The sequence below is a fragment of the Pogoniulus pusillus genome, chromosome 9, assembly GCF_015220805.1.
Source record: "Pogoniulus pusillus isolate bPogPus1 chromosome 9, bPogPus1.pri, whole genome shotgun sequence".
Lineage (NCBI taxonomy): Eukaryota > Metazoa > Chordata > Aves > Piciformes > Lybiidae > Pogoniulus > Pogoniulus pusillus.
The window spans coordinates 21,081,842-21,093,971 of record NC_087272.1 but is presented as its reverse complement, the minus strand read 5'-3'; the positions used below and the strand labels follow the sequence as shown (position 1 = coordinate 21,093,971).

General features: G+C 36.3%; 2 protein-coding genes across 20 annotated transcripts in view; one reads left to right on the top strand and one right to left on the bottom strand.

Annotated features, from left to right (window-relative positions):
* CLCN3 (chloride voltage-gated channel 3) overlaps positions 1–12,130 on the bottom strand; it is a 122,761-nt gene that overhangs the window by 65,322 nt on the left and 45,309 nt on the right. The gene's annotated exons all lie outside the window — the stretch shown is intronic.
* The window catches only part of NEK1 (NIMA related kinase 1), a 43,398-nt gene that overhangs the window by 7,939 nt on the left and 23,329 nt on the right, over positions 1–12,130 (top strand). For 5 of the 15 annotated variants that reach the window (XM_064148814.1, XM_064148818.1, XM_064148811.1 and 2 more), the window contains exons 7-17: positions 15–101; positions 1,125–1,179; positions 2,464–2,664; positions 3,981–4,041; positions 5,044–5,210; positions 8,007–8,066; positions 8,313–8,372; positions 8,515–8,562; positions 8,655–8,729; positions 11,109–11,278; positions 11,361–11,492. In XM_064148814.1, the coding sequence (XP_064004884.1) occupies positions 15–101; positions 1,125–1,179; positions 2,464–2,664; positions 3,981–4,041; positions 5,044–5,210; positions 8,007–8,066; positions 8,313–8,372; positions 8,515–8,562; positions 8,655–8,729; positions 11,109–11,278; positions 11,361–11,492 (1,116 nt within the window). The remainder of the gene's footprint in view (positions 1–14; positions 102–1,124; positions 1,180–2,463; positions 2,665–3,980; positions 4,042–5,043; positions 5,211–8,006; positions 8,067–8,312; positions 8,373–8,514; positions 8,563–8,654; positions 8,730–11,108; positions 11,279–11,360; positions 11,493–12,130) is intronic. The other 10 variants (XM_064148821.1, XM_064148815.1, XM_064148825.1 and 7 more) reach the window with 7 other exon arrangements.

The window sequence follows — 12,130 nt, the reverse complement described above, 5'->3', positions numbered from 1 at the left end:
TTCTTTTTCTTTAGTACTGCGGAGCTGGCTCGCACTTGCATAGGAACACCATACTATTTGTCTCCTGAAATATGTCAGAATAAACCTTACAACAATAAAAGGTACTAACAAACATATTACTAAACATTTTTGGCAAGAGAAAAATAGTGAATTGTTTTAGAAATCTGTTCTGTTCATACGGTGGTTCCTAGCGCTTAGTTCTTCTCCTACCCAAGAAGGTACTGAGTCTCACTATACAAGTGAGACCTCAATAAGTCTGTACAGTACAAAATAGTGTGATACAGACATGGCATATCTTAATGTTCTAGCTATGTTTTAGGCAAAAGCAGAACTGTAATTATCTGCATACTGATTCTGCTGCTTTAAGTGATGCAGTACAAATGTGAAACTGTTAAGGATGAAATCGCACACACAGTAATTGGATTCCTTAAGCACTTGCATAGGTAGCTCAGCTTGCTTCAGATAAGTCATACAGATACTTTGCTTACACATTTGCTGTCCTGGCAGTAGGTTGTATCTGGTAACAAGGTTCCTAATGTAATTAAAATGGTCATTATCAAAGTAGTCTTCTACTGCACTAAGCTACTGTATCCATTGCCTTATACTAATTTCAAATGGTTCCTTAAAAGCTAAAAATTATTACAGTTGTTTGCCATTTAATGTCTCTCATATGGAGAGAAGAACCTGTAGTGAGTTAGTTAAGATAGTCAATGGTAAAGAGTAAACTGACTTTGAGAGTTATATTTGTTGAATTAGGTGGCAGTTTTGGGGCTTTTAAACCATTGCTTAAGTCAAAGATCTCAGGCAAATGTATATATTTAAGGGAAAAAAAGCATTTGTCCATATTTTGTCTATTCTGATTGGCACTGTTGGTATAAAAAGGCAAAAATAAAATCTGAAGCCCAAATAATTTGGTTTTCAGGTTGCTCTGATTTTTGATTGCTGAGTTGTGATTTTGTTTGGGATTTTGTGGTTTGAGAGAGAGTGGAAGAGGTACATACAAGGAGGTTTGTACATATTCAAAGCACAGCTTTTTGCTTTTTAAAGACAGACTTCATGGGTACAAGTTACTTGGTGATGTTGCATCTAGATCTGATTCTTAAGATATGTTCTTTTTGATTTAGTGATATCTGGGCCCTTGGTTGTGTTCTCTATGAGATGTGCACACTTAAACACGCAGTGAGTAGAAACTTCTTTTGTCCTTAACGGAACAGTGGTTTTCAAATAAAATTTTTTCCATATGTTTTGCAAATACATTTCAGTAGATGAAAGGCTTCCGTGATGGCTGTTTAAAATTACCTTCAGCGTTTGCATCTATTCTTCCTGTACTGACGGATATTTTCCTTAGACATTCATGCCTATCTTTACAGAAGTCTTAGCACTGTACATTTGGCTTCAGTGTAGGTTTCTAATGAACCAAGTTAGGTATAGAAATTGTTAGATGTTGTAACAACTGATACTGTGAATAGTGTTCCTGTCTTTCAAAAACCTTAACATTTTTATTGAAAGTCTAAATTGGACTGTCATCTTTTGTGCTGATGGATTAATGCATTTCTGTTTAGAACAGAAATAGGTCTTAGAGAAGAAGCTCCTGAGGTAGAAGAGAGTTTAGATGATTTTTTTTTTTTTTAAACTCTTATGTATGTTATTTTGAAGAATATGTCTACATAAGCAGTTTTGCAATTAGGAAATGAAGAATTAAAAATTTCTGTCTTGTTTGGGTTTGGTGATTTGGTTTCTGCTCTGTTTTGGTTTGGATTTATTTGGTTTTGACTTTCTGTAGGTTTTTTATATGAAGGAAAAAATCTTGTAATATGAAAAGTGTGTGTGGGAAATTCAAGGGATAAGAATTTAATTTCAAGCTTTTGTAATTTCTTGTTCGATATTTTCTGTGGCAGCGATGTTACCTTTCTGAGAGTTATGGCAATAGATTGTTTTCTGTGAGCCACGTAATATCGCCTTTGGTTTCTGTTGTACAGAGGAATCAAAACGGTGCATTCTATTTCCTGAGCTTAAGCTGTAGTCTGAGCAGTCCTTTGGATGTGACACTGAATGATCATGAATGCTTTACATTCTTTCATTTGAAATGTGGCTTCACTTAAAAGGACAGAAGCCATGTGACGGTTGAAAGTGTTGTGGAGAGATCATCATATGATTATTTTGTCTTCAATTTTGTGTTATTGTCACTGTAGATCTTGAGGGAGAATAATTATTAGCAAATTTTGTACCTCTGTAGTACAAAATACCTATGTAAGAAATAGCTGTATTGTAATTTATAGTCAGAATATTTGGCAGCAGATGATTTTAAACTGCTGATAAAAGTTGTCCATGGCTGTGAAAATTTGTTTCCGTATGTTGAGGCACGGAAAGATCTGTTGTTTCCTTCATGTTTATATGCAGTTTTGCAAGTAGAGAGACAGTAAGTAATATCTAGTAACTGTTTTCTGTCTTGTGTGATTATAGTTTGAAGCTGGTAACATGAAGAACTTGGTACTGAAGATAATCTCTGGACCTTTTCCTCCTGTATCTACTCATTATTCCTATGACCTACGCAATCTGCTTTCACAGTTATTTAAGAGGAATCCTAGGAACAGACCATCAGTAAACTCCATATTGGAGAAAAACTTTATAGCCAAAAGGGTTGAAAAGTTTCTCACACCACAGGTATCATTTACTTTTAATTCTAATTTTGCTAAAATTAGCTATTCTAATGTTAGTATGCAACAAGAGAAATGAGAGTAATGGTGTTCCCTAGAGCTTTTACAGAGACACTTTCAGTTGATGAAGAAAAAGTTTATTATGAACTGTAAAGAAAAATCTCAGGTTACTTAAATATTTGATAAAAAGCAAATATAATTTGTTTCCTGAAGTGCATTGTTTTGTTGGTTTTCTATGTAGTGAGAAATTGTGAGTGCCATATTTCCTTTAGAGGGGCATTTTTTCATTGAATGGTGCTGTCGGTGTCTTCAGCGTTGCTGCTTTATTATACTTAATTTTTTGCTTGAAATGTGGAATGGCTTGAAATTATGTTCTATGAAATGCTGCTAAGTAATCTTCAATTTCTTGATGTTTAAATGTATCACATGTATGTAACCTTGAAGAAGTTTCTCACTATTATGTTGAAAATCTCTTGATATCATTGGACATCTATTCATGTCTTCTGAATATGTCTAATCAAAAGAGATCAAGATGAACAAGAGAACAATAGTACTGATGTGAGTAGTATAGAAAGAAATGACATGGAGGAAATTACTGCAAAAGGAGACCTCACTATGTATAAAGATTTCTAATGATTCTTACTCTCTGCTAAAGAAGTTTCATGAGAACACCATATTATTTGATTGTAACTCTGTTTGAAGTAGACTTTCAACTAATAATAGTTCAGGTTAAAGTCCTAAGGAAAGGTAGAATTCAGAAGCTTTTGCAGATAAGTTTGTTCTAATCTTTACAACAGTTATAGTTTGATTTTTTTTTAATTTCTTTTTTTCTTGGAGCTGGAATGGATATGAATTTTTTTATTTGGAGTTAGGCAGCTGAAGTATAAATAAGTAGTAAAGGACTACTACTAGATGATAATGCTAATTGTTCCTAGAGTGAGTGTCAATAGAAGCACACAGCTTTTCCAACGGAATTACTAACATGTTTGACTTGGATATCTATCTTAGATAAGGTTCTTCTGGATTCTTAACTAGTTAATGAATGAGGTAACATGAGCCACCCAGAAGTCACACTTTTTAAAAATGGAGTAATTATGCAAAGCATGTTTAAAAGTACTGAATCCAGCTTCATGTGAATGAAAATAATATAAATTAATTTAGTGATACTGAACTGAATAAATATATTTGAATATTCATTTAAGTTAACAGTAAATACACTGTCACTTAGATGCTTCCTAGGAGTGGCATACTTCCCTGGAAAAGAGTTCTTTCTAGCTTCAGTCATCTGTGTCCTGTCTCCTAACCAGTCATCTTTTTGTTTAGCTTATTGCAGAAGAATTCAGTCACAAAATCTTCCAGAAGTTTGGACCACATGCTGCACCAGGTTAGTATGCATGTGAAGTACTTTTGCTTTCAGCTCTGGTGAGATAGTGCATGTAGCTTTGTTCTTTTATTAGTTTTGGTATGTTCTATGAGTTTAAGGACAAAGAAGGAAGGAAATTTCCTCACTGTTGTATAGAGATGGGTGTATGTAGGGTGCAGGTGATACAAACTATGATCCCGTAATATTTTAGGTGTATTTTTTTCCCTCTTGCGACAAGCTACACTTCCAAGTGTAAGGAAATAATACTGCTTTTTGTCAAAATGTGGTAATCTTATTTGCAGATTACAGGATTAAGCCCTGAATTCAGTCCAAAACAGTAGAATTTCCACTACTGGTAGCAAAGGAGATCATGGTTCATTTTGTCAGGATGGTCTTGCCTTATTTATTTTTCCTGCATTATTTTACCCTTTTTATTCACCAGGTTTTCTTCCCATTTTTTTATTTTCCTTCTAACTGTTTGAAGCTATGACAGATGCTTTAATGTCTTTTGATAATATTGTATATTTCATTGCTGTTTTGTCCCTGCTAATGCAGAATTACATCCACAATCCTGCCATATTGTTTTCTCTATAGAATTCCTTAAAATATCTTGGAAGGCTATTGAAGCTCTTCTAGAATTTATAATCTGCTGACATGAGTGACACGAGTTGCAGTCCACTGTTGTTAGTGGAGAGGGGCCTGTCTCTCTATTTCATGAGGAAAACTTTTCCCTGTGTTCACAATGACTGGATAATAAGGCATGCCCTATGAAATAAGCTTCACTTTTCCAATTTGAAGTGTTGAGTGCAAAGCTCAGGGCTGTGTTCTGCTGTTTCTTATGAAGCATGAAATGCAGACAAGATGTTTTGGACAACTGAGTATATTGCAGATATGCATCATGTCATGTGAATGCAATGTTAGCAGTTTTGGAACAGCAGTTTTGCTGTTCCAAGATGTTATAAAAAGAAATATGAGACACTGGCCAGCATGGATAGCTGTAAAACAGGGATTTTCTCATTTCAGCTAAAAGACCAGCTCAAGAACAAACCCTATCTTCAGCTTCACCAGCTCCACCAGCTCACAAAATTACCAAACCTGCTGCAAAATATGGAGTGCCTTTAGCAATCAGGAAATCTTGTGATGGACATAAAAAGCCTAACGAGAAGAAGCCATTGGCTAAATCTAGGCAGGCAAGAAACTAAGTTACTTAAATTGAACAGTTTTGCTCATACCTTATTTAAATGCTGGGAAAATACTTTTCAGTCCTTTTCAAAATGTCTTTTTTTGTAAATTCGTGCATCTGCAGCGGAAGAAGTTGTTGAAATGTTTAGCTTACTTCATTACTGATACTATTTTCTAGTTAGTTTTAGTATAATGATTTCTGGAGACTACTGCTCTAAGTGAGGTTTTTAATTCCACTGCTGAATTAGATGTTGCTTTGCATGGGGTTTAGTTCCTTTTGTTGGTATTCACCAGTCAAAGATACTGGTAATTTGTCAGGTTTACCAAAATCATTGATGGTGGGTAAGAATTCTTGCATCATGTTCAAAAATAATAGCAAATTGTCAAAACGTGGACAACTACTTCCTAAAGTGTTTTTTCTAATGTGTTGTCAGCCAGAGAGATCATCATTGAAAGAGACATTTCGCACACTTAATCGACTGAGCTAATAGTTTTCTACATACCTTCATACAGTACTTTGGACTTTTCCAGTCATCTACTCTGTATTCCTTTAGTACATAAGACTTTTGGGTTTTTCTCTATTTAATTACTTCATGTGCTAGTTTGAGGCAAACTGGAATATTTTAATGAGAAAAAATAGATTATAGCTGCGAAAAGGGAACTGTGGTGATGTCTGATTCACTCACAGGTTGCTGAGATGTATAAAAACAAGGACACAAACATAGAGACTCTCGCACTGTCTTACCTATCTGTCAGAGTTGGTTTCTGTGTGTTTTCTCCTTGGGCTTTTGCTGTGTAACCCATCTAATTCTGCTTCTAACCCCCCTTGCCAATCTTCCTAACTCAACTTGAATGTAAGGCAAACTCTGGGATAAGGCAGAGGGGTTGAAAGAAGGTGGAAGGGTGGTTTGGAGCCCCTCCTGGGGACTGATTTCTGGGAGGGGTGTTGTGTTTCTGTATTACTTTTAACTTGCACATCTATATACAAAAATATATATATTGGTAACATATTTTGAATACCTGCTTCTACATTGTGCTAAGTGGTGAATCTAAAGCTTCAGTCCTTAAATTCCAGCTGTCTGAGTCTAGTCTGGGCAATTTCATAAGAGTTGGGGGGTGATTAACTTCCAAACCATCACATCTTGGCACTTGGAAGTGCCCTTCCACTTTCTTTCTACCCCTCTGCGTTGTCCCAGAGTTTGCCTTACATGCAAGTTGAGTTTGGAGGATCGACAAGGGGGGTCAGAAGCAGAATTAGATGGGTTACAAAGCAAAAGCCCAGGGAGAAAAAACAGTGACACCAACTCTGACAGATACAGACTCTCACACTATCTTTGTGTCCTTGTTTTTACACATCTCAGCAAGTCTGTGAGTGAAGTAGACATCACCATTGTTTTCTTCTTCACAGCCTATAATCTAATTTTTCTCATTCAAATATTCCAATTTGCCTCAAACCAGCATACTGCATAGCCAGCAGTTTATGATACAGCTAGTTTTGAGCTATACGTGTCAAACAAGTAGCAACTAAGAAGCTCCCACTTCAGCAAGAAAGCTAATGCAAATTTTCTTCTGGGTAGGTAGCACTTCTGTGCTAGTGGTGATGTTCAGTCATTTGGTTTTGTTTTGTTTTTTTCCATCTTATGGCACTTTGGGGAACCTAGCACTCTATATTCATCTCTATCCGTCTGTCAAGTTTGATAGGTGGATAGAGTTATCCTTGAGGTAGAAGTTAAAAAATGAGGTTCAGAAATTGTTGGAAGTTTAAAGAAAAGCTCACTGATAACAATAAAACCTTGTTGGCTTGTGATAAAGAATTTGAATAAGAGAGCAAGAAGGAAATGAAGAGACCTTTTGGGTGTCTTTATGAAACCCCGAGGGTTTTATCTTTTAAGCATGGATTATGCAGCCAGTCTGCTGGTCTTTATTTTCGCCAACCAACACTGATTAAACTTGCCTATAGACACAAAGCTGCAGGGTAGTAACTGAGGAAATACCTTTTGCTGCATGTAAGCAGTCAGTAGCTGCAATTCTAAGACATACTTTTTGTGTGAGTTGTACCTCCTGCCAAGGGATGAGAGGTAGGATGGAAACTGGTCACAGTGTAGTGTAAATTTTCCTCTTTTTGCTGCTCTTCCAATGTCTGAGCTCATAGCTTTCAAGTGGCTTTTTAGAGTAGCATGTAACAATCATCTCCTTGGGTTAGTGGTACTACTTTTACTTAGAATCACTGTGCTACATTGACTTGTCTGTAAAGTCTTCTGAAATACTTGATGACCTAAAAGCTTATCAAATAAGTACTTCAAAATCAAAGTAAAATATTATGTAGCTATTAGTGTTTTAATGTGGCCAGGAAACAAGAATGTAAGCAGCATAGAGCTTCTTCTTTACCAGGTTTTCAGCAGTGGCTGTACTTTCTTCTGTTGGTTAGTTTCCTAGGCAAAATTCTCTAAAGGTAACCTACCAACTCTGTTATTCAAGGAAAAGAGAATCTTGATATCTAAGGACCATTAAAGACTGATAGGAAAAGATGGTAATGCAGAATGATATTGTCAGAGAAGAAAAATTAAGATAGATTTTAAAGATACTGCCATCAGCTTTCAAGACAGAGCTGTTAGTAGAGGATGAGCAAGTACAACAGCATTTACACCTAGATTCTAGCAGTCTTTTCCATTGAAAACCTCCCGAGTAATTAATTATTTTGTGCATACTAAGTTCTTAGTTTAAGATGTATCTTTTTTACGATCAGGATTTTTCTGTTATTGTGGCATAATACCATCTAATTGGAAGTTTCACCTTTTATTCAGGCCTTTCCAACTCCAGTGAAGAAAATAAATCCAGGAGAAGAAAGGAGGAAAATGTTTGAGGTATCATTATCTGTTAATTTCAAAACTAAGCAAAAGCTAAGTCCAGAGCAAGAATCACAGAATAAAATCTTCAAACCTTTCCTCCTTCTCTTTTTTTCCCCCAAACATTATGAAACAGTGCTTTATTTTCTTTTATTGCCAATCTTAGTGGATATACACCAGCAATTGGAGCACTAACCTATCTTGACAAAGACTTGACAAAATAATGGCTCAGTAGTAACATCAAATTACATGCTTATTTTTCAGGAACCTTTGAAAAAGAAAAGGTTAGAAGTGCCTGAAAAAGAAAAACGTCAGAGAGATCAGGTAGATGAAAATCTTGAGACTTTTTCCACCTTCAGTAGTTGAAGTTAAATATCTTGTGGTGTGGTGTGTTACATGGTGTGTAGGAAGATGGAATAGTATGATTTTCCAGTTACTTAACATGTTTAATCCTTACACATTGCAGATCAGTTTACTGAAGGCAGATGAAATGAGAAGATTTGAAAAAGAAAGGGTAAAATATGCTTAAAATGTGTTAATATTGAAGTTCAACTTTCACTTAGTAATTCTTGGAATTATATTTTCCTATATTGTTTTTTCCTTCAGATGGAGCGAATGAACAGAGCCAGGGAACAAGGATGGAGGAATGTGCTTGGTTCTGGTGGAAGTGGTGATGTTAAGGTTGGCAGCAGATGCAGAAATGTGGTGTATTCTGCTCCTTCCCCATCTTTGGTTATATGGCATGGTCCTCTCTTTTCAGAATCATTTGCTCTTGGAGGTCAACTCTTGGGGTTGCCCATTATTAATTTATGGATGATTTGAGAGAAACTGGATAACAGGCTCCCTTCCCTGTCTTTTGAAGATCATGTGCAATTTTCATTTTTCATACTTAAGAGATTCTGAAATGTAGTAATCTTTTTGCCAGTAATCATTTTCATGCACTACTTTCTTTTTTCTGCTTCTGCTTTTGCTACTCTTCTTGTGCTGGATCTATGCATGAACAGCTTCTTTTATATTCAAGTTTGTTCTTGAGTTCTTCTGTTGAAATAACTTTTTTCTACATTTTCATTGTGATAATGGACCTCTTTGCCATTATTAAACACCTGGTTCTAACATTCTTTGTTACATATACACTTGACCAGGTTTCAGGAGCTGCTTATATATTATTTCCAAGTAGACCTCATCTTTGGAGATATCCCACACATCATAAAAGTAAAGCTTAAATATGAAAACAAACATCAGCACACTGCACTTTAAAAGCTGTCAGGTGATGATTTCACTGAGAGATCAGAAAACATCATTTTGTTCCCATGTCATCCTTCTCTGAAGATGAAACCGGCAGGCACTCACACTGTATTCTATGGAATCTTGAATATCAGCAGTGTCATGTTTGATCATGTTGCTGGTGAACTGCAGAGTTTTGTTGCAAGATCCTCTGCAAACCTATTAAATCATCTGTTACAGTTTCAGTATTCTTTTATCAGCTTTGTTAATTATCTAGGGAAAGGGGGTCAGTAATAGTGTATCTTAAGCATCACTGATATAAAATGTCATGGCAGACATGCCTAAAAATTCATAGAAATGTCTTCTCTAAATTAGGTAGTTCAGCAGAGGTTTTTATTGCAGGCTGCTGGGTTACTGTTAGAGTAATCTTGACTTAAAGGAAAAGTAAAGTTCTTCTACATGAAAATAGTGTATTCAACAACCCTCTCATAATGCTATTGAGTAATGTTGGTCAGGCTTGGCAGTAATGCAGGCCATAAAATCTTTTATGTAGGCATGGCAGGGTCATGCACTTCATGAGTTTATTCTGTTGTCTTTTTGGGGTGGTTGCTGACACTTGTTTCTGAGGGAGAGTAGTGAAAGAGGTGGCAAGGACTTGGCTTTGGGTTTGTGGTTCTCAACAGGGGTTGTGTCTGTTCTGCAGACTGCTGACAAGCACCTGCTTCATAGCATTGCTGTACAGTTTGATCATCCCATTTCTTGAGATAATCCCTTTGAAAACTGAGTTCTGATAACGATCGGTGGAAACTGCAGTGGTGTCCAAAGCAAACTTTCTATTTGTAGAAAGCGTAGTTTCATTTAGTAAGTTATTAAGATTGACAACATACCATGTTTATTTGAATGCCTGGATAAATCTTTCTTGTTACTCTATCATCTAGTTTATTGGGAGCTATTGATGGGAGCTGAGCAACTGAAATTCAAGTTATAAGCTAAATTCCCTTGACAAATATAATCTGTTCAACAAGTTCTACGTAGGCTATCTTAAACTTTTCACATCTGCATTTACTTGTTTGAAATACTTAAGACCACCCTGGAAGGAACACTGACACTTGTTCAAACAAATTCCTTAGATTCACTAGCATGGACTATTGGATTGCTTCCCCTAGGTGTAAAGAGAACATTTTTATGCTTGTGCTGTCAACCTTAACCTTATTTTGCCAGTTTCACATTTTCTGTTTCCATCCTTGGCTAGTACTGCATACAGTTGCTTGCAACATCTTGGGTTATTTTGTTGGGATTTTTAATTGTTATTTTTACCTAAAGGTTCTTTAAGAACTCAAAATCTTTGAGAATGACAGAGATAATTCACATAAAACTTAGGATAGATGTTCCTCTGGTCTAGGCTTTAGTAGAGAATTCTGAAGGTGAAACCAAATAGTGGATGGGTAACTGGTGGTTCTCAGAAAAATCTCACTTAATGCCCTTCAGCAACCTCAGAAGTGTACTTAACCATTTCCAGTTCCATTAAAAAAATGGATATTTGGCTATAAATCAGTAACCAGTGCTTCAGTTAGTACTGTACTGTTTTCAGCTTCTTTGCTAAAACCTTGACTTTTGTTATGTAGAACATCTATCTCAAATCACACTTAAGTGGATTTGCTACCAATAACTTTGAAAATATGTGGAAGATGTCTTATGTGTAACTAGACACATAAGCCAAAAATGATATTTTAATATGTTGCGAGCCATATTAATGCTTTAATTGTGCTGAAGAGGTGAAAATTTGAAGGGCTGGTAAAAAAATCCCTGTTCCACTCAACCTCTTCTCATTTTCAGGCACCATATTATGGAGGTGGAGGTGGTGTCAGTCCTTTTCCTGTGTCTTCCAGAGGACAATATGAACACTATCATGCTATTTTTGACCAAATGCAGCAGCAAAAGGAAAATTTTAGACTAGCCGAGGCCAAACTGAAGGCACAAGTACAAGGCCGAGAAGTTACTGAAAGGTATGTCTGCCTTCCATTCAAAGCTATGTGTGATATGCTTTAAATGAAAGTAATGGAAGTTACTCTACATATTTATCTACAGAGGAATTCCTCATGGAATACATCCAGGAGCTCCTAAGGGGCCTGCAGGTCATCACCATTTACCTGATGCTGGTGCAGTTAGGAAAAAAGTGAAAAGATTGAAGGAGGTGTCTAAACAAGCCAATGCAAACAGGTTGGACTACGATGATCCGTAAATTCGTCCCTACATGTTAGATTCTCGTTCTGTGTCTCGTTTCATGTAGTCAGAATCACTTTTACCCATTGGTAATGTGCTGTCTGTTTCTGTGTTATTCCCTCACAGACCACAATTCTTTCAGAACCAATGGAAACCTTGGCTTTGCCCAGTAGTGGGAAAAATTGGCTTGCCAATAGCTGCAACTAAGCCAGATTTCAGTCAAAATCTTTGCCTTAATGCAGTTGCAGAAAACATAAGTATTGTCCTTTCCTTTTTGTAGTTCCACTTTTTGTGTTATCTGTCAAGATGCTTCCTTCTCCTGTCATCACTATCCACCTGCCTTCTCTACATCTGTAACACAGGAGAGAGTCTGGAACGCTCCCAGAATTGTTAGCTCCTGCCTATTGATTGGTGGAAAACTTCTAGGAGCTTCCATCAAAATGCATATGCCAGATGTTATAGGAGTGTGCAATTAGAATTTAGCGATGCTTATTCTTCTCCATTATTATAAACTGAGTATTTTACATATAAAAAGATTGTAAACAAGTATTGATCCCCTTCTCTTCACCCTTCTCCTCTCTTCTAATTATTTCACTCGTTCAAGGAGCTTCTTCAAAACTAATTCTTCAGCTCTT